The sequence below is a fragment of the Rattus rattus genome, chromosome 6, assembly GCF_011064425.1.
Source record: "Rattus rattus isolate New Zealand chromosome 6, Rrattus_CSIRO_v1, whole genome shotgun sequence".
NCBI classification, from domain to species: Eukaryota; Metazoa; Chordata; class Mammalia; order Rodentia; family Muridae; genus Rattus; species Rattus rattus.
In genome coordinates this window covers 62,173,497-62,195,270 of record NC_046159.1, presented here as the reverse complement: position 1 = coordinate 62,195,270, position 21,774 = coordinate 62,173,497, and the positions used below count along the sequence as shown (strand labels likewise).

The following is a 21,774-nucleotide window of genomic DNA, read 5'->3' as shown; positions in this document are numbered from 1 at the left end:
GTGTGTGTGTGTGTGTGTGTGCGTGTGTGTGTGTGTGTGTGTGTGTGTGTGTGCACCCCAGGATGGAGAGGGGCGCTGACTCATGAAGACAGGATGCAACCAAGTCACTGGAGATTGAAATGTGATATATATATATATATATATATATATATATATATATATATGAAACTGACCCATAGTGACCGTCCTAGTATTACTAGTATTACCTGCTTTCTACTTCTGTTGATTCTCATTTTCTCTTACTATGCCTCCCTCCCTCCTTCCCTCCCTCCCTCCCTCCCTCCCTCCCTCTTCTTCTTCCTATTTGAAGGTAAGTCATAATCTTCACAGTTGTCTGACCCTAAATATTCCAGGGCAGATTTCTTAAGACGAGGGCTATTTCTTTCCATAGCCAGGCACATATTAGCTTCAGTAGATCTGTTATATGGATGAACTTGATGGATGGAATCTACGCTTTATATTATCCTATTAACTGATGAAGAATGCTTTTCCAAACAGTGCCCGCCCCTCCCCCAGAACCAGATCCAATCTAGAGTCTCATATCGAGTGATGTTTTTTTAGCTTTCTAGATTTTGTTTGTTTGTTTGTTGGATTTTTTAAGAGAATCTCACTTGGCTCAGGATGGCCTGCTTGCAGGGTAGCTGGGGCTGACCTTGAGGCCCCAGTCTTCTTGCCTCCATCCCCCGAGGGCTGGTCTTGTGGGTGTGTGCTGGCAGGGGCTGCTAGCCTAGCCTCCTTTAATCCCACCCTCTTTATCTCTCAGGACAGTTCATTTTCATTTAAAACGTCTTTACTTTAAAAGTCCATATATTTTGTGTGTTTGGGTGTTTGTCTACATTTATCTCTCTATCCGTCTGTGGGCCTGGTGCCCACAGAGATCAGACGAGGGCCTCAGGTCCACTGACACTGGCACTGGCATTACTGGGAATGAAGCCCGCTCTTCACTTTCCCTCCATTGGAAATCGTCGATGCTTGCTCAGGATTAGATCACTGTATGCTGCTGAGGTGCTGTGGTTGTCTTAGGTTCTGGGGAAACGGGCGTCTCCCTGGGTATGCATGCGGCTCTCCGTGGCCTGACCTGGGGCTTATTTCCCACTGTGCATTGCTGTGCATTCTTCCTCTCAGGGTTAAAGCTGTGCTCTGGGTAAATGTGCTTCTCCTCAGGATGTCTACCTCACCCAGCACCTGTGGAGCGTCTTCCCTGATCAACCTCCCCAGGATGCTGCAGACTGGTCTCCAGCACTCCTTCCGCTTGTGTCCAACTGGCCCATGGGAGCTTATCTACCCCCACCACACTCTTGAAGTCACAGTGGGGTGTCAGTTCTGAGCACCAACTGTGCTTTGTCCACCCAGGGTGGGGGTGGGGGAGCTCACCCTGGCTCTGGTCCTTTGCTTCCATGTCTCTATCATGGAAGATGTTCTGGAGGGAGGAAGAAGCCATTCCGTAACCAGGCTGTTTTGTTGAAGTCTCCCATTGCTGGGCCACAGTCTCCCTGTGTCGCGGGTGTATGTGTAAGTCTGAGGGTAATTTGGGGTATTAAACCTTAGGCATTTTTTCACCTTGTTCTTTGAGACAGGGGCCCCTCATATTGGCTACACTGACTGTCCAGCAAGCTTTGCCCCGCTGGTACGGGAGAATACCACCATGCCTGGTTTCTTACGTGGATACTGAGGATCAAACTCAGGTTCTGTCCTGATGCCTGGGCAGCACCGCTTTGCCAACTGAGCCATGCTCGTAGTCTATCCTGCATGGACTTTTGAGATTTATCCTTATTCTCCCTTCAGAGGTCAGACCTCATCGGAGCCTCAAAGCCATTTATTTCATAATTGAGAACCTGTAGAGGACATCAAAAGGGCAAGCAGGCGGGAATCAGTAGCAGAATTTACTCAGCTAGCCAAACTCCAGGCTACGCCCTGCCTGCTGCGGGGACCTTCCTTACCGTCTCCAGGGACTGGCTAACTGGGAGGGTCAGTGCTCCAGGTCAACAAGGCTCTGGATGTTAGAGCATCAGAACACAGGAAAGCACTGAGCAGACATAGCTTGTGCCTGAAATACCAGCCCTGAGGAGGCTAAAGCAGGAGGATCATGAGTTCAGGGTCTGTTTGAGCTACATAATAAGACCTTAACTCAAATAAAACAAAGCAAAACGAAAGTCACCAGAAAACAAAAGCTGGGTGAATACAGTTCAGACTAAGGGTTTTGCAGGGTTTTTGCTTTGTTTTGAGTTGAATTAGATTAAATTAATGAGCTGTACCCTTCCCACCACTGACCCGCTATAATTACACATGTTTGCGGAGTCCAGTGTGGTATTTTGATCCACCACACTGAGGCGATGAACAGTGCCCCCTCCTTATCTTGCCTTCAAGCCCCTCTCTTCGAAAGCCCTCCTGTGCTATGGACTTATTACATCCACGTGTGTTTAAGTACCTGCTATCCAGGCTGCCTCACCCAGCACCCCACCCCCATCATGCTACTAGTAATCACTCTTATACATTCCAGTCCTTTTTTCATTTTTGCCAAAGATGACCTTGAGCTCCAGATCCCCTGCTTGTACCTCCCAAGTGATGGGATTACAGGTCTGTACCACCATATCTAGTTTGTATGGTGCAGGAGATCAAACTCAGGGCAACCAGCATGCTAGGCAAGCATGTTGCCCTCTCAGCATAGGCTCAGAATCAATTTAAAAGACTATTTTGGATGTGTGGGCATTTTGCCTGCATGTGTATATATGCCCTGCACGGGTACCAAGCCTATGGAGACTAAAAGAAAGTACCTCAGTTCCTGGAGCTGGAGTTATGAACAGTGGTTAACCATGATGTGGGTGCTGGGAGACCAAACCTAGGTCCTCTGCAAAAGCAGCAAGTGCTCTTAACGGATGAGTCATCTCTCCGGCCTCCCACAATCAATCGTGGAACACCCACATATGAAAGGGAATATTCAAAACTTGTCTGCCTCTATCTCGCTTAACATAGTATTCCCCGGGTGCATCCGTTCTGCTGACATGAGGTGCAGATGAGTTAGGGAATGAGAGTATTAACCTTCATGGCTGAGTAGCATTCCATTAATGTAGCCTAATATTCCAGAACGTATGTGTGTAGACACCACATAATTATGCATTCACCAACAGATGGGCACCTAGGTGGGGTCCATGCTTAGTTCTTTGCAAACAAGTACATCAAGCACGTCTTTTGCACGCTGGCATTTCACTGGAGGTCTAGACCTAGAAACGTGAAGCTGGGTGCTATGACAGATCCAGTTTTAGTTTCTTGAGGAACCTCCGTATGGTTCTCCGTTAACGCAGTCCTGAGTTTTCATTCCACTGGCCTTAGCGTGGCGTAGATGATTCCACAGCCTTTATTGCTCCATCACCAAGATGGTCTCGAGCTTTCCCCTTTTCTTAGGCAGTAGATAGTATGATCTAGACTTTGTCTTAGCGCTTGACCAAGTCTTGAGAGCTTTCGGTAGACATGTATTATTTCATAGCAGAATTTCATAGCGCAGAGGTGCTGTGCTGTATCTAACACGGTCTTGGGCGGCAGACAGCTGGGTTGCTTTTGTGCTTTGTTCTTACAAACAATGATGTAGTAAGACTGAGTGTTTTTTAAACAAAATTGTTTCCATCTTTTCAGACTTCATTAGCATAAACTTAGCCCCGTGCCCTCCGCCTTCACACATACTGCACAAGCCTAGGCCTGGAGGCTCCCACGCGCATCCGTCTGACAGGGCATTGACATGCGCAGATGAGTTAGGGAATGAACTCTCTCTTCCTGGGGGGAAATGTGTGTCCTGTCCAGTCTCAGCTGCTCTCCCTCAGCGATGCCCATTCCTGCCTTCTCTTTCTTTTGGGATGGCAGAGTCTCTTTAAGCCCCCATGTTTCTGTTCCCATGATCCTGTGGTTCTGAAACAATAAAGCTAAGAGAAATGACCAGAGGAGGAAAGCTGGGAGGGTCTGTGGTGTTGAGGTGGGGGCAGGCCCACGGGGCTGCTTCTGGCTTGATAGGGTCTGCCATACCCTGATGGCTAGGCTCTGCCATACTCTGCTGGCTCCCACAGCCTTGGCCCTTGCAGGGTTCCAGGTCCCTCCTTGATTCACTGGACTCTTGTTGATGCCACAGGGCACCTGCCAGACCACTGACTGTCCAAAGAGCCAAGCTTAGCAGACACCTTACCCCAGAGCTTGTATTTCAGTGTCTGTCTTCAGATGGGTCAGACCAGGGTTCTCGCAAGACAGGGGAAGGGAGTTTGGGGAGGGGCTTTAATGTCCTATTTACTTTGCAGATTGAAAAGGATGAATTTGTGGCTTTCTCCACAACTCAGTGATGGAGCCTCAGACCTCATTAGCCCACCTCCTTAAGTCTCTGCAATTTGTCCTTTCCTGCTGAGCCGTACTTCTACATCCCTCACCCGTACAGGAGGCTCTGTCTCTGTGACTCTTCCAAATGTGTCACCACAGCCTTGCCCGTGGGTCTTTGGACAGGTGGCCTCCAGTCCTTTTCCCTCAGGACATAGGACAACCTAGTAACTTGCAGGGACTAGTCCTCGTCCCTGTGGGGACACATTCGACAGCCCCCACAGAAGTGTCAGGGAGGAAATAACAGTCACTCCTCGGCAGCTCTGGGGGCAGCCGGAAGGGCTAGGGCTGGCAGAGGTGGAGCCAGCCCTTCCTTCTGCATTTCCTGCCATTGTTCACCACCCCACTTCCTGGAATTCTCCCTGCTGTCTGGGACGGTTTGCCAGCGAACCAGGCTCAGGTGGTCCACCTTTACTCTGGGCCTCTGGCCAGGGCTCCTCAGACCAGCTTCAGCCACACTGAGCTATTTGGTCCACTAGACTGCCGTCTGTTGTTACCATTCTTCTGTTGAGCCTGGCCTATCTGCTGCCAAGGCCAGAAGCCTCAATTGCAGACACTGCCCTCACTCCATGGGGTAGGTTTTTGATCCAATCGCTCTGGTCTGCTGCCAAGGATTCCCATAAAGACTCTGATCTCTTATGTCACAGGGAATCCTGTTTGAGGACACTCTGTTCACAATACTGGGGACTATTCCCTTGACAGTCTTTAGACAAGAGCCCCTGCTTAGGAAACCATAGTGCAAAGCTTCCTGTCGGTGCTAGGGGACAGAGAAGCCCACATTCTAGAAGTCTTGACCTTCGTGGGACTTAAAAACCCTGTAATAACCTTCCTTTGCTCTTCTTTAAAGAAATAAATGCCAAGCCAGGTGTGACAATGCACACCTTTAATCCCAGAATTCGGGAGGGAGAAGCAAGCAGATCTTTGTGAGTTCAAGGCCAGTCTGGTCTGCAGAGTTCCTGGATAGCTAGGACCATACAATGAGACCCTGTCTCAAACAAAACAAAACAAAACAAAACAAAATAAATGAAAGAGAAGGGCTGGAGGATGGCTCAGTGGTAAAAGCATGTGCTGTGTTAGTGTGAAGACCTGAGTTCAAATCATCAACATCCACATAAAGGATAGATCCTTATTTGGGGCATCTGTGATTTTAGCTCTCCTACAGGAACATGGGAGGGAGAGGCAGCAGAATCCCCAGGAGTATGAGAGGTAGTTGGCATGAAGTATGGAGCAGAAAAACAGTAAAGAGACCCTGCCTCAAATGAGGTGGGAGGTGAGGACCAACAATACAGTTGTCTTCTGCAACACACATGCACATGCACACACACGCACACACACACACACACGAACATACATACATACATATATATGTATATACACACATACACACAAACACAGATGCACACACGTGCATACATACATCCACATACAAACATGTACCCACAAATACACATACAATACATACTTATACAAACATACAAATATGCACACAAGTATACATTTAAGCACATAGTGCTTATTGTCTTTCTAGCAAGGGAAACTGTAAGGTGACTGAGAACCTGACTGCCTCAAGAGGGTGTAAATAGATGTATTTTATTGTAGAGTTTAATAAGTTTATAAGTTGTTTATTTGTTTTTAATTAATTTATTTAATGTATACGTGGGGAGGAGGAGCATGCACATGTGTGCACTTATGGGTGGGATGTAGAAGTCCACCCTGGTGTCATTCTCAGGAGGAACATTGGATTTTAACAATTTTAAGTGCATATTTTCTGTTCAATCATTGCACCCATCCATCTTTAGACCTTTTCCCTCTTCCAAAAAAAAAAACAAAAAACAAACTTGAACCCAGGTCTTCTGGTAGAGCAACCAGAGCTCTTAATCTCTGAGCCATTTCTCTAGCTCCAACCCCACTCCACTATCTTTAGCCTTTTAAAGACAATGTTTTGGGTATCCCAGGCTGGCCCCAGATTTACTCTGTAACTGAGTATAACTTTGAGCTCCTGATTCTCCTGCCTGCACTCTGATTACTAGGGTTGTAAGTATTAGCAACCATGCCTGGTTTATGTGATGCTAGGGGTGGAACCCAGGGCTTTGTGCATGCTAGGCAATTTCCCTATCAATGGACACTGAGCCCCTCTCGTCTTCTGACGTTTGAGGATTTGCTGCTTGAACCTGTTGTGTAGATGTCTGGAGTCAGAAGTGGGACTGAAGATTGGATTGCCTGTCTACGTTTAATGTTCCTGTAGTATCCCCTCCATTCTGACCAGCAGCGTGCTCTGTGGGATTCCAATTTCTCCATATCCCCCTCCTCTTTTCTTCTCTCTCTTCCTACTTCTTCATAAGTTTCTTTTTAGTTTCTTTTATTGTTGCTATGACAAAATGCCTGACAAAAACAACTTAAGGAAAGAAAGATTTGTGTTGGCTCTTGGTTTGAGGGTACACAGTCCGTCATGGCAGGAAGTCATGGTTCAGCAGCGTGAGGATGCTCACATTGCATTCATAGTGAGGAAGCAGAGGGACATCGACGATGGTGCTCAGCTCACTTTTCCCTTTTTGTGTAGCAGGACCCCAACCCTTGGGATGAAATCACCTACATTTGCAGTGGCTCTTCAAGACCTTTTTCAATTAACTCAGTCTAGAAATGTCCTCACAGATCTACTCCTAGGTATGTCTACTGAATGACTCTGGATGGTGTTAAGTTGTCAATCAACACTAACCATTGCAAGTCCATCCCTGTCAACCTGACACTGACACATACCCCTCTTAAGCCAGAGCCTTCTAACTCTTGTCCCTATAGGCTCATAGTCTTTTCATAATGCATTCAGTCTGACCTCAGAAGTCCTCCTAGTTTTTAGCACCATCCTAGTGGAGATGAGGTGGTGTCTTACTGGAGTAGTGTTTGTAAACCCAATTCATTAGGTCAAGGTTGAAGTTCTATTCCACGGGTCCATTTGAACCCATGCATGTGCAGACCACTGTTACAGAGACCAGGGCGAGGATCGTCTCCGATACTGGGTTAGTTTTGTTCATTAGGAGAAACAAGCCATGGCAATGTGTCCCCATAGGAACAGCTATGACCAATGAGGACTTGTGCTCTGATGGCTATCCTCAGCCTGGTTCCCAGGGAGCAAGCAAAGGCTGAGGCAGACTCCACTGACAGGGTTCAGGTGACACAGGCCACTTGCTGCCACCACAGAGACACAGAGTGCATGGTGTGTGGTTTAGGACCCACAGGACAGGACTTACTCCTCTGGATCCTTTGAAAGGCCTTCCTTGGCCATCCGGCCAGTGGTCCACTTTCCCAAGACCTGGTCTCTTCAGTCAGTGACAAGTGTGGTCTCAGGTATGTGTGCTGGATGTCTGATGAAGGGGTCTGTCTCCTAGACCAACATTTGTTTTCTCCCTGGGTCCGAGGACAGGAAGGGTCCTTGCATCTGATTTGTAATTGGAGCTGTGCTTCCCGGGAAACTCATGTAGACACTCTGTGATGTGGGTTGCAGCCAGCTGAGGCATGGGGGCACCAAAGGTGTAAAACGAAGAAAGCACCTCTGTCTTCTGGTGATGCTGGCATGGTTCATTGTTAAGATCTGATGGCAGCACTAGGGGTGTGGCTCAGTTGAGGGGGTGCTTTGTAAAGTATGCATGAAGCCCTGGACTTGATCTCCAGCACTGTATAAATAGGGTGTGGTGGGGGGACACCTGTAATCCCAGCACTTGGGAGATAAAGGCAGGAGAGTCACAAGTTCAAGATTATCCTCAGTTACATAGCCAGTTTGAAGTAGCCTGGGCAACATGTGATCCTGTCTCTAAGTAAATAAGTATGTAAGTAAATAATCTTTCTGATGAGATTATGCCCCTCCACATGGCAGCAGCATGGCTAGGCCTCTAAGACTGGATAGAAAGCGGTTAAGGTTGAACTTGGGGAAGGAAAGGTCTCTGATCTCTCTCTTCTCCCTAAGATGGTCCCATGGGAACTATCTTACATGGGTGCATGCTACCATGAGACCATCTCACATGAGTACATGCTACTATGGGGATGAACTTACATGGGAACATATTACCATGGGAACCATCTTACATAGAAACATGTTACCATGGGAACCATCTTACATGGGAATATGTTACTATGGGACCATCTCACATGGGTACATGTTACTATGGGAACCATCTTACATGGGAATGTGTTACTATGGAAACCGTTTCATGGTACATGGCATTCATGGTACCATGAGTGCAGGGAAACCTTAGAGAACTCTGAAGGAACTGATGGTCCTAGGTAGATGGACTCTAACTGGGTGGTGGAGGAGGTAAGAGAAGAGCCAGGCACATTAGGCTGGTTCTCACCATTGGATGTCTCTGTCTTCTCAGGTTCCTGGGAGAAGCCAAGATCCCACTCCAGGAGGTCCTTGCCACCCCCAGCCTATCCGCCAGCTTCAACGCACCTCTGCTGGACTCCAAGCAGCAACCCACAGGGGTAAATGTCTGGACTTTTCTGCCCATAGCCAACTTTTCTTTGGGACCCTGTTTCTTATGCCAGGGGCCAGCTCCTGGGAGCCAAGCTTGGCTATCCTTGGCTATGGGTTAGGGTGCTAGAAGAGATTCATGGTTGGGACCTGCAGGGCTCTGTGAAGCCTGCCACGCCCCTACTTGGCTACTTCTGAGTCTAGCCCACTTGGTCACCTCCTGTCCTGTGTTCTAGTCAGCCTTGACTGGCTTCCTTAGTCTGCCTGGCAGACTGCCCTTCTTCACTGCCAGCTCCATTCTCCAGATAGGGAATATCTGAGTCATTTGGGTCACAGGTCGCCAGGGGAGGGAGGCAGACAACTCTCCCCTGCCCACCTGGGGCCAGTCAGGACCCCTTCCTTTTCCTCTCTTGTCTGTCTAGCCCCTCCCCCAGCTTTCCCATGCTCTCCTAGTCCATACAACCCATTCTCAATCCTCCTTGCTAGCCTCCTGTTATTTTTAGTGGTCTAAATATACCCTTCAGGGTTCTTTCTTCCTGGTCACTAGAATTCTGGGTCTGCCTACAAGACAGGACGCACAGGGCTGTTGCTGGTCCCGACATACTTCTTCCCAGTGAAGTCTGCAGTGTTGTGGGATTTCAGCCCTCATAGACAGGTTGTGTGTGTGTGTGTGTGTGTGTGTGTGTGTGTGTGTGTGTGTGTGTGTGTGTGTGTGTGTGTATTTGGGCCTTTGGTTAGGAAAGTGAAGTTGGGATTAATTTGGGCTTGGCTGAATGGGTCCTCACTGGGAAAAGAGAGCATCTAGGGTTGCTTTTCTCAACTGGTCTCAGTCACCTCCTGTGTCACCTCTTGCCTCCTGTTTGAGCTCTGCAGTCAGCCAACGCTTACCTAGTCTAGGAGGCTTACAGTGGCATTTGCAGTTGACTCTTCCGGGACCCTGAGGAGACTCCTAGTTTGCTCTGCAGCCTGGCGCTCCAGAGTTGCTACCGATATCAAGTGTTTTGTCGGAGCAGTTCTTGGAGTGAGGAGACCTGTCTGGTGCTTTCCTGTTACTCCCCAGGTTGAAGCGGCCTCTTCCCTATAGCCTTCAACCAAAGGGTCTCACTTCCTGCCAAGACATCCATGCTTCTTTACTCCAACCTCCGGCGTCTGTGGTACTGATGTTTTCTGTATTTGCTCCCCACAAACTCACTGTGCCCTGGGATGGAACCTTTCAGCCTGGTTCCTGAGAACTGGGCTGAGGAGGACTGGAAATCACCGGTATTCCCTGTCCTTGGCCTGGCTTCTGTATTCTGTTTGCGCTTCCTACTCACTAGCTGGGAACCCGCTGCTGGGAACCCGCTGCTGGGAACCCTCTGCGTCCTCTCCATGGCCCTGAGACCTTGGGCTGCCTGTGGAACCTGACAGTTCTTCACAGTGACTCTAAAATGAATCCATGAGAGTCAGAATGTGGTGAATGGGAGAGGAGGGCTGGGCCCTGCTCAGTGAGCCACCAGCCAGGTCTACACAGAGGTGGGGAGAGGCAAGGAGTGCAGGAGTGGGTATCCCCCTCCCCTCTGCCTGGGATTCAGTCCTCACTTCCTGCAGGTTCAGGAACAGGCTTACTTGTGTCTCCCTTCAGTCCCAGGACAGCATAGGTAGGTGGAAAGAACCTCTGAGCTGGGGGTTCCTGTTGGGACCTGTGCTGCTCTACAGAAGCCTTTTGCTTCTGGGGGGACATCCCCAGCATCTCTAGCACTGTTAGCCTTCAGCAGTTGTGCAATATCTAATTTTTAAAATGAATGCTTAAATTAATGGAAGAGTGGACAAGCAAAATACATCAGGCAGGATTGTCGGATGTGAGCTGGTCTGATCTGGCCCAAGCAGGCGTCCCTCCCAGGCATGGCTCCAAAGGGCCCTGAGCTTGATTTAATTCTCTGCTGCTACTGTCTTGAAATTCTACATTTTAATAAATACCTTTATATTTCATTTTGCACCAGGCCTGACCCTGGAGCCAGCGTGAGGTGTAGGCTTTGTTTACCTCTACTGAGTTCAGAGCCTATGGCAATAGCAGAGGCAATCTTCCTTCACCACTTTTTTATCCCACCCCCACCATGGGGGGAGGGGTGTCCCTATGTAGCTGTGGTCTCTCTATGTAGCCCCGGCTGATCTGGAATTCAATATGTAGATCAGGCTGGCCTCAAACTCAAAGAAATCTGCCTGCCTCTGTCTCCCCAGTGCTGGGCTAGAAGGTGTCTCGGATTTTTTTATCTTGAAATGATTTAAGTGTAGACGCAGGGCTGGCACAGTCAGTAAAATGGTTGCCTTGCAATCTCGAGGTCCTGAGTTCCGATCCCCACACCAACATTGAATAAGATAGGTGCTACGTGACAGTAACTCCAGCATGGGGACAGTGGATCCCTGGGGCTTACTGACCTGTTAGCCTAGTGGGTGAACCCCAGGCCAATGAGAGACTGTCTTAAGAAACAAGATTGATGGATCTGAAGGCATGATACTTTAGATTGACTTTGACCTACACACACACACAGACACGCATGCACGCACGCATGCATGCATGCATGCATGTGCACATTCATATGCACACACACATCACTATCATCATCATCACCACCACCACCACCACCACCACCACCAACAACAACTACAAAGAAGCTGGGTTTGATGGTTTATACCTGTAATTCCAGCACTTGGGAGCCTGAAGCAGGAGGATCACTCTATGAATTTGAGGCCAGCCTAGAAGATTTAGTGAAATCAAGGCCAGCATAGAATACAGAGCAACATAAAGATTCTGTCAGAGAGTGGGAAAGGGAAGCTTCTAAGTGTAGTCCAAACCACTCTGTGTCCTGGGCCACTTGAGGCCATGGTACCATTGCCTAGCCATCACCCTGGATGCCAGAGTGTGTACTTTGAGTTAAAGACCGTCTCCGTAGCATCGTTTTCAAAGGGATGAAAGCAATCTCAACATAGAAATCATCCAGCCACAGACCTTCTGGAGGCTCATTTAGTATTGTGTGTGTGTGTGTGTGTGTGTGTGTGTGTGTTGTACACAGTCCTCCTAGAGGCTCGTCAGTTGTGTATGTGTGTGTGTGGTGTGTGTGTGTGTGTGTGTGTGTGTGTGTGTGTGTGTGTGTGTGTGTGTGTGTGTGTGGTGTGTGTGTGTGTCTGTGTGTATGTTTGTGTGTGTGTGGAGTGTGTGTGTGTGTATGTGTCTGTGTGTGATGTGTGTGTGTATGTGTCTGTGTGTCTGTATGTGTCTGTGTGTATGTGTGTGTGTATGTGTGTGTGTGTATGTGTGTGTGTGTGTGTGGTGTGTGTGTGTGCTGTACACAGACCTCCTAGAGGCTCGTCAGTTGTGTGTGTGTGTGTGTGTGTGTGTGTGTGTGTGTGTGTGTGTGGTGTGTGTGTGCTGTACACAGACCTCCTGGATGCATCATTGTGTGTGTGTGTGTGTGTGTGTGTGTGTTGTATCTACTTGTTCTTATGTGTCTGCACATAGCAATGGAGGCCAGGTTGAGGCTGAAATATTTTCCTCCATCGCTCTCCATCTGACATTTTGAGTCAGGGTCTCTTGCTGAATCTGGAGAGCATGGATGCAGCTGGCTGACTAAGGGCTTCAGGGGTTTGCCTGTGTCCACCCTACTGCTGCCGTGGTAATATAGGCATGTGCCACCATACCTGGTTTATGTGCTGCTGCGGATTGAACTCAGGGCTTCATGCATGTTACTGGGACCTGAACCCTAGTCTTCTGGAAGATCGGTGAGGGCTCTTAACCTCTGAGCCATTTCTTCAGCTCCTTCTTGTCCCTTTGATGTGTTTCTGTAATTTATGTAGACTTTCCTGGAACAAAAAGTCCAGGCTTATCTTGTATAATTAGTTATTTCTCCAAAGCGCCCCAGTGGTTCATCAGTCATAGGAGGGAGGGAGGGCTTTGGGGCCTGACTAGGAAGCCTGTTCCCTTCAGATTACCAACTGACAATTTTAATACTCACTGCTCAAGTGTCGACACCTGGTGGTAGCTTCTAGTCACGCAGGGCCATTTACAGCCAATCCTTGAGTGGGGTATTAAAGAGGTGCCAGTTGCCTCTGGGCTCCTTCCTCAGTGTTCTGAGCCTGAATTGTGGTAGGTCCTGCCTTTGTTAGTCTGTTTTCCCTCCTTGGTCCCCAGTCTGCAGGATACAAGTCTGAGATACAGTGGGAGCTGGCAGCTTCTCAACCCCAGGGCAGGGTTTGCCCCAGGAGTCAGAATACCCCCCTCATTACTGATGTCTCTGCTGGTATGGCCAGCACTTCCTGCTCGGTCACTCAGATGAAGATTGTTAGCAAACATTTGTAAAGGATTTGCCTAAACTATGGAAAATGCTTGCTGGCTAGTACTGAGCTAACAACTTGTTTAAAAGATGAAGGTGGAGGGACTGGAGAGATGGCTCAGTGGTTAAGAGCACTGTCTGCTCTCCCAGGGAGCCTTGTACCCACGTGGCAACTCATGTGCATCGTAACTCCAGTCCCGGGATTCCAATGTCCCCTTCTGTGGGCACTGAACACACAGAGGCACAGACACACACACAGGCAAACAGCTGTACATATAAAGTAAAACAGAATAAATCTTAGAAAGGGGATTATATCCACACAGGAAGAAGAGCAGAAGGACACTGACATTGTTTTTCTCTGTGACATTTTTCCTCCTGGGGTTGTCTTAGTTTCTTTTCCTGGTGCTGTGATAAATGACTCTGAGGAAAAGCAACGTAAGGGAAGAAGGGCTTGGTAAAGAGGCAGTTCCTCAGGGCACAACAGCCCCTGCTGCTCACAACAAAATCCACAAGAAGCAGAGATGGGTGGATACTGTGCTCAGCTTTTTTTTTTCTTTCTTGGACACAATCTCATTGAACGGTGCCGTCCACTTTTAGAGTGTGTCTTTGCACTGAGTCAACTTAACCTAGTCCATCTCAGACATGCCCAGAGTGGCAATTCCCCCTCCCAGGCGTGCCTAAGGCTTGTCTCCTGGGCGATACCATTGAAAGAGGTTTTGTACAATGGAGCACTTATCATTTGGATCTGGGGTGGGTGGGAAGGTGAGAGATAAATTCTTGTATATACAGGCTGGGTTTGAACTCCTTACAGTCTCGGAGGATGACCTTGGACTCTTGGCTCTGCAGCTCCCCCTCTCAAGTCCTGGTATTGCAGGCATCTACCAGCACACTCTGCTTTTACTTGGGCTTTTCCAAAAAGTCTTCCTTTGACCCTGGGAAAGACTCAGCCAGGCCTCTGACGGCCTCAGCTGCCAGACTGGAGTCCCTTGAGCTTCTGGCTTCTCTTGGACTCAGATCCTCCTCTCCTCTGGAAAGTGGAGTTGCCAGGGAGGAGGTGAAGTGTGACCCCAGGCAGCCTTCCCTGCCCATGAGAAAAGGTGAAAAGTGTGACCATTGTCTCCCTCTTGTGTGAAGATGTGGTAGCGGCAGGGCTTCCAGGAGGGGGGAGGGGAAGATGAGTGGCTCCCACAGGCTTCTCAGGTGTAAGTGCAGCTAGAGCAGAACCAAGCTGAACTGTCTGCATGGCGTGCGGCTTGGCCAGAAGAAAAGTTGAGGGACTTCCTCTAAGAACTAGACAAATCCTGTCAGAGAGATGGCATCCCTCACCCAATTTCAGCCTCATGAGACCTGTCGCCCTGGTGACCTCCCTTTAACAAGCAGGAAACAGCTTGAGTGAGATTACACGACTTGTCCAGTGTCACACAGCTCCTGAATGGGGACACCTGACCCAAGACAATGCACCAGTACCTGCCTGGCTGTGCTTTCAGGTTCCTGGGTGGCTTCACTACAGCCTCCTGTAGCCCTGACCCTGTCAGAGCCAAATGCCTTGGAGAGGGATGGGAGGCCGGAAAGGACACTACAGGGAAGGTGTTGTCTCTCCTTTATACTTACCTGTTACCAACTCATCTCTTCTAGGCCTCTCTGGTCCTGCAGGTGTCCTACACACCGCCCCCAGGAGCTGCGCCCTTGTTCCCACCACCCGCTTCCCTGGCACCATCTCCAACACTGCCTGACATGGACCTGGTGGCTGGTGAGGAGCCCCCCCCATGTCTTAATAGGGCACCGTCCCTGGAAGATGGCCATCATGTCTCCTTATTCCTGGGGTTAAGAAAGCGCCAGTGTGGGGACAGAAATTGTGGGTGGGTAGAAAAGAAGACATGGAGATGGCTCCCTAATGAAGGTCCCTGAATCCCAGATGTCTGAGAAGGGTGGGGTCCAACTGTACTCTCTGTTTCCTAGCTGTGGAGACTAGTGTGTGAGCTGAGGCTTAGTGCTTCCCTAAGCAGTGATACAATGTAACAAAAGAGCTACTCGCCCTGCCCCGTCCCACCTCCTACCCGGGTAAAAGAGTTTTGAGCCAAAGTTGGGAGTTTCCATCTTGCCTTTGACACTGAGTAGCTGTATGGCTTTGGGCTGGTCATTCTGGGCACAGGGATGGCCATACATGAAGTGAGCAGACAGTGGGTAGACTATGCCCTGTGCCGGCCTCAGGCTTCTGCTAGGCTTGTTGAGTGAAGGTGCAGGCCGAGGAGGCCGACTTGCTGGTGGTGCTAAGGATCGGTGGCTTGGCCGCTAGGCCGTCTGGGTAGAAAGCCGCTGAGGCAGGACAGTGCATTTGCTTAGGGGGAGATTTCTGAGTTTACCTTTCGGTGAAGGAGGTGTGGCGGGGGTGGTGTGGGGGAGAGAACCAAGTTGTCAAATCTTGAGAAGCCCTTGCCCTCCCTGGGTAAGCCTGTCTTGTTGGCCAGCTCCGTGTGGGTTTCTGTGGAGAGGGAGGCTGAGGGAAGCGTTGTTGGCTCAGCACATCCAGCCCTGGAGATGGGAATCCTGAGCTGGGGAGAGATAGCTAAGCTAGGCTCAGGGAGGAAAGGCTGCTGGGGAGGGAGAGTGGGCAGAGGTCCCCACATGCTCTGAGCTTGACCAACAAAAGGAGGCTCCCAGCTCTGCTGGTCGGCAATGGGAAGGAACGGTCGCCTCTGAGCATGGTACCCAGGCTGTGTGGATATCGGAGGTGAGGGTGGGCCTGGGGAAGGTGGGCTTCGCTCATCCCAGTTCCCTCCCACCCCTCCCCACTTGGGCTCTGCCCTGATGCATGCCAGGTGGGGGACAGAGCCGGGCTGAGACTTGGTCCCTGCTCAGTGACAGCACCATGGACACGAGATATTCTGGGAAGAAGTGGCCAGTCCCCACGGGTGAGATGCAGCCAGATCCCACCACCTGTAACTGTCTCACTTGGCAAGGTGGCCAGAAGGACCTGTCTGTTAGGGCTGGGGTGGGTGGGTCAGGGCCATCCTGTCTTCTTCTTGCTGACTAACTGACTATTGACTGTCTTCAAGGGCCAGCTGTGGCAGCTGCCCCTCTTTGATTCCAACCATCTTGGGATGGGTGGGCAGGCCTAGGGCGTGGTACTGCAGCATGCATGCTCTTTGATCCTCTCCCTGCTGGACTGAGACCTCAGGGCAGGACCAAAGGCACACAGTGCTCAAGAGGGACCTGTGCCCACAGACACAGGAGGAGAGGAAGACACGGAAGACCAGGGCCTGACTGGAGATGAAGCTGAGCTCTTCCCAGATCCCAGTGTTGCTGTCGGCCCAGGGGGACCAATGACGCCCAAGAAGCCACCTTCCCATCCTCCTCCCCACTATCCAGGGGGGAAAAGGAAAAGAAGCTCTGCTCCGCCTAGAAAGCTGCTGTCAGACAAGCCACAGGACTTCCAGGTGACAGTGGGGACTGTCCCTAGAGTTCGTCAGCAGTTACTAGTGTTGTGCCTGGCTGCGTTGTGAGCCTCAGGCGTTCAGGAGGCCTCCCATGGGGAAGCTAGGCTGCCCTGGACCCTGACAGCTGAACTGAAAGTTTGTGTTTTGGGATCTCAAAGCATGCGTCTGCCTAGTCAGTCCCAAGGGGTCTGCTGTTTAAACAATGAATGGAGCAACCTGGCCCTACATCTCCTTCCTTGTAGTAACTGGCCTTTGTCCTAGAGAGCTCCTTGCTCTCTAGGGACTGCAGCAGCAGCAGCAGGGTCCTCTGAGCTTTTCTAAAAACCAGTGACTATTTATTGTGTGTGTAGCATGGGGTGTACAAGTGCCACTCACTGTGAGAGATCACTGTGTGGAGGTCAGAGGAAAACTTGTGGGAGTTGGCTCTTTTTTCCCCACCATGTAGATCCTGGGGTATAAACTCAGATTGTCGAACTCGGCAGCAAGTGCTTTTCCCCACAGAGTCACCTTGCTGGCCTATTGTTTAAAACATTTTAAAATTACATTTATGTTCATAGGTGATGTTTCTGCGTGTAGTGCATGTATGTGCCACAGCATGTGTACAGAGGCTGGGGGACAACTTTCTGCTCATTCTCTTCTACCGTCTCCCTGGCCCTGTTTGTGTTTTTTGTTTGTTTTGTTTTTGAGACTGGGTCTTGTACTCAGGCTGGCCTCAAACTCACTATATAGCTGAGGATGACATTGAACTCCTGATCCTCCAGCTCTATTTCTAAAGTGCTGGAATTAGGCCTGAATGGCCATCATGCCCAGCCAAGGTCATTAGAAAAGTAGATCTCTGCCCCTACTCAGAGCTGCTGAATCAACGGCCAGAGTCTGAGGAACTGTGTCCAACAGTGGAAGAAGAAAGATTACCCAAGTTTGAGGCCAGCCTGGGCTACCTAGTGAATGACAGGCCAGTCTAGCTACAGAGTTACTTATTTAGAAAATCAGTAACAATAACAGAGTGGGTGTTAAAGAGGTCTCAATGGGGTCTGTTCTAAAGGAAGGCAGGGCTGGATTTGTCCTTATCCTGGAAGATTTTATGCAGGTGAAACAGGTCTTCTGGGAAGCTGTGGAATTTTCTAGATGCAAGGGGGAGCTCGATGGGAAATGTAAGTTTGTTTTTGTAGTACTCTTTCTAGTCTCTTTTCATACTTCTCCCTAAAGTCGTCAGTGAGATGGTTTTGGAGTTTCTGAGACTTGGGGCCAGCAGGTGTCCTGTCCATTAGCTTATCCCTTCTCTTGGGTTTCAGATCAGAGTCCAGGTGATTGAGGGGCGTCAACTGCCTGGGGTGAACATCAAGCCTGTGGTCAAGGTCACAGCTGCTGGGCAGACCAAGCGGACTCGAATCCAGAAGGGAAATAGCCCATTTTTCAATGAGGTGAGTGGCTTCAGGCATCAGGAAGGACATTGATAGCCCCTGAGAATGATTCTCAAGAGGGTAGATACCAGGACATTGATCCAAGGGTGTGCTCTTGGGGCACCAACTTTGCATTGTGAGCCAAGACCAGTGTAGATTATCAGAGGACTTGGAGAGCCCCGCTCCCAGAAATCTCCGAATCCTTGTCTTTGAAATGCTAACCTCTGTGAGGCAGAGATGGGACGGCTCATCTTGTTAGATCCCTAGACTTTGTCACTGGGCAACTGAACTCCACCACTCTCCTCAACCCTGGTGGGTGGCCATGCCCCTCCACCTAGCCTATGGGTCAGAGACACTGATTTTTTCTCCCCCTTCCCCATTCTGGATCAACAGACTCTTTTCTTCAACGTATTTGACTCTCCCTTGGAACTGTTTGATGAGCCCATCTTCATCACGGTATGTCTCAGGTGTTCTCCGTGGGTCATGGGTACGCATGCTAGTCATGTGGGAGGTGATAGACACAGATATGTCTGCCATGGTGTCTGTAAGCCTGTGTATGTGTCTGCGAGAGAGAGGTGGGTTGAAACTTGACTCTGGGTGACTGAAGGACTCACAGCAACTCTGCCAGCCAGTGGCAGAAAAATGCCCTGAGGCCTCAGATTGCTCTCGGCTGCTGGGAATGGGTGTGCAGTAGATGTGTGGGTCCCACCTCTGTTGTGTGCCCGTGTGATTCTGCACATGCTGTGTGATCTCCCTGTGCCTTTGTCCCCTTGCTTGTGAGGTGGGCACCATGTTAGCATCTATTCGCAGGGTTCTGTGAGGTGAGACATTGCTTAGCGCCATCTCTGGAATGGAGACGGTGCCAGCTGTTGGCTGTTGTCATGGGAAGATGGTCTTTCCTTTCAGGTGGTGGACTCACGCTCCCTCAGGACAGATGCCCTCCTTGGCGAGTTCCGGGTAATTGTTTGTTTACTTGGAAGTAGTTACTTCTCACTTCCCCTTCCGGGTGGGGGCAGGGAATGCCCCGGAAAATCTAATTTCACTCCATCTCCCTAAAAACTCCATAAAATCTCCCAACTCGGGAAACCTCTCACCAACAGTAGAAAAATAAAGCAATTATTATCTACTGCAGTCAGAATTCTTATCTTATAGTTCAGGCTGGCCTCAAATTTATGGTGGTCCTGCTGTCTTGGCCTCCTGCATTCTGGATGTACAGAGAAATATCTGGGCTCACTTTTACTGTTGAGTTTGCCAGGACGGGTTGTGTGTCATAGGCGATCTCTGGGACTAGACAGACGGAAGCCAACGTGGGCAGGGCACACGTTTCCCACCACATGCCTATAGTCAGGGCAGAGGCTGGAGAGCACCTCCACCCCCAACCCCGGCACTGGGTCTCTCCTGGGTTCCTATGACGATTAGAGTGGCCATCAACGTAAGTTAGTTTTCTTTATTCAGAGGGAACAAAAATCCACAAAACTTTGGCCTCTACGACAGACAGGTTGTTTGACATCCTGAAGCTTGGTTCCCTCCGAGGTCAGGCTCCTACACACCTCTGGCTTTCCTCCATGTTCACCTTTTGAAGGTGGAGCCTGGGTCCTTGAATGGCACCCCACAGCTTCAAGCTTAGTTCCTTTCTGAGAAAACGAGCAGGAGAAAGTACTTATACTTTCTCATTTCCCAGAGTCAGGGTATGACAGAAAGAGAGGGAGTGAACTTATCCTTGTTTCCACTAGAGTGAATCAAAATCTCTCTTTACATTTCTCTCTGCCTGTGTACTCTGGAAGGGAAGCGGTCCTTACTCATTTTTGGCTATCTTGTATGTCTTGGTTAGTTTTTATTGCTGTGATAAGACTGTGTGACCAAGGCAACTTATTTTTTTTTTTTTAAAGATTTATTTGTTATATATTAATTACATTGTCTCTGTCTTCAGATGCACCAGAAGAGGGCATCGGATCCCATTACAGATGGTTGTGAGCCACCATGTGGTTGCTGGGATTTGAACTCAGGACCTCTGGAAGAGCAGTCAGTGCTCTTAACCACTGAGCCATCTCTCCAGCCCCCCAAGGCAACTTATAAAAGAAAGCATTTAACTTGGGGCTCACAGTTCCAGAGGGCTGTTCCATGACCATCATGGTGGGAAGCATGGTAGCAGGCAGGCAGCAGGCAGGCAGGCAGGCAGCAGGCAGGCAGGCAGCAGGCAGGCAGGCAGGCAGGCAGGCGGGGCAGGCAGGCAGGCAGGCAGGCAGGCAGGCAGGCAGGCAGGCAGCAGGCAGGCAGGCAGGCAGGCAGCAGGGCAGGCAGGCAGGCAGGCAGCAGGCAGGCAGGCAGGCAGGCAGGCAGCAGGCAGGCAGCAGGCAGGCAGGCAGCAGGCAGGCAGGCAGCAGGCAGGCAGGCAGGCAGGCAGGCAGCAGGCAGGCATGGCGCTGTAGCTGTGGCTGAGACCCTTACATCCGATTCATGAGCGTGAGGCAGAGACAGGGAATGGCCTGAGGTTTTGAAACCTCAAATCGCACCTCCAGTGACACACCTCTTTCCACAAAGCCACACCTTCCCAAGCAATTCCACCAGCTGCGGACCAAGTATTCAAATATATGCACCTATGGGGGCCATTCTCATTCAAACCACCACATCCTGTGAGGTGGTGCTCTGCTCCCTGAAGGCATCGTCTCTGTGGGCGTGGGTGGAGTTCTTTTTTTTTTTTTCCCCCCCGGACTGGGGACCGAACCCAGGGCCTTGCGCTGCCTAGGCAAGCACTCTACCACTGAGCTAAATCCCCAACCCCGTGGAGTTCTGATATACACCCAGGAGAGGTGCACCCAGGAGAGGTGCTCTGACCTGCTTACTTTTCCTGGTGGCCAGAAGTGGGGAATGGATAAATGCCCCACTTCTAAATTACTGAGTCCTGAGACCGCAGGGTGGATTGAGTATATCTTACAAACTGTAAAACCAGGGCTAGAGGGAGGGCTCAGTGGTTAAAAGCACTTGCTGCTCTTCCAGAGGATCTGGGTTTAGTGTCTAGCATCTACATGGCGACTTACAGCTTTTTACAGTGCCGTACCAGGGGACCTGACACCTTCTTCTGAGCTCTACAAGCACAAGGCACATTCGTGGGTCACAGGCAAACATCAAGCCAAACACTCGTGCACAGATAACAAAAGCAAATAAATCTTAAAAAGTATGTCAAGGGGTACTATGTGGCTATCCATTCAGCCACTCGGTAGATATCTTAGTCTCTTAAATATTTATTTTCATTTTATGTATATGGGTGTTTGACCTGTACGTAGTCTGTACTTATTGATACGAATGCTTTGTTTTGCTTATTTATTTGTTTGTTTTAGCAGTTGAAAAGAGATGTTTATCTGGAGTAAGGACACACACACACACACACACACACACACACACACACACACACACACACACACACACACACACACACACACACACACACACACACCAGGTGCAGAGAAAACAGCTCTTGGCAGAGTAGAGGAGGGTCTCAGGAAACCAAAAATCCTTTGTTTGACTGTGTTTCCTCTCTATTTCAGATGGATGTGGGCACCGTGTACAGAGAGCCCCGTGAGTTCGTAACCCCTTGGCCACAGCCTGACATTCTTGGAGGCACTCATGTGGGGTGGGGGGTGGACTCCTTTTTTCTTCTTGGTGCATTAGAACTTGGAGGTGGGGTCTACACTTGGAAGAGAAGGCAGGGCTCTTCCTTCCATGCAAAGCAAATCCCCAGGCACACTGTCAGGTGCTTCTTCAGGGATGATTATTGTGGGAGGAATGGCCAGGGTAGCTGGAGCCGTGCTCCTTCT

The 21,774-nt window shown here is 49.8% G+C and overlaps 1 protein-coding gene across 15 annotated transcripts in view; it reads left to right on the top strand.

The window, feature by feature from the left end:
- The window catches only part of Dysf (dysferlin), a 194,656-nt gene that overhangs the window by 39,700 nt on the left and 133,182 nt on the right, over window positions 1-21,774 (top strand). For 8 of the 15 annotated variants that reach the window (XM_032906224.1, XM_032906220.1, XM_032906222.1 and 5 more), the window contains exons 4-10: window positions 8,721-8,826; window positions 14,758-14,872; window positions 16,348-16,559; window positions 17,852-17,980; window positions 18,353-18,415; window positions 18,866-18,916; window positions 21,505-21,535. In XM_032906224.1, coding sequence (XP_032762115.1) covers window positions 8,721-8,826; window positions 14,758-14,872; window positions 16,348-16,559; window positions 17,852-17,980; window positions 18,353-18,415; window positions 18,866-18,916; window positions 21,505-21,535 — 707 coding nt within the window. Of the gene's footprint in view, window positions 1-8,720; window positions 8,827-14,757; window positions 14,873-15,941; window positions 16,035-16,347; window positions 16,560-17,851; window positions 17,981-18,352; window positions 18,416-18,865; window positions 18,917-21,504; window positions 21,536-21,774 lie in introns of all 15 variants that reach the window. The other 7 variants (XM_032906219.1, XM_032906212.1, XM_032906214.1 and 4 more) reach the window with 2 other exon arrangements.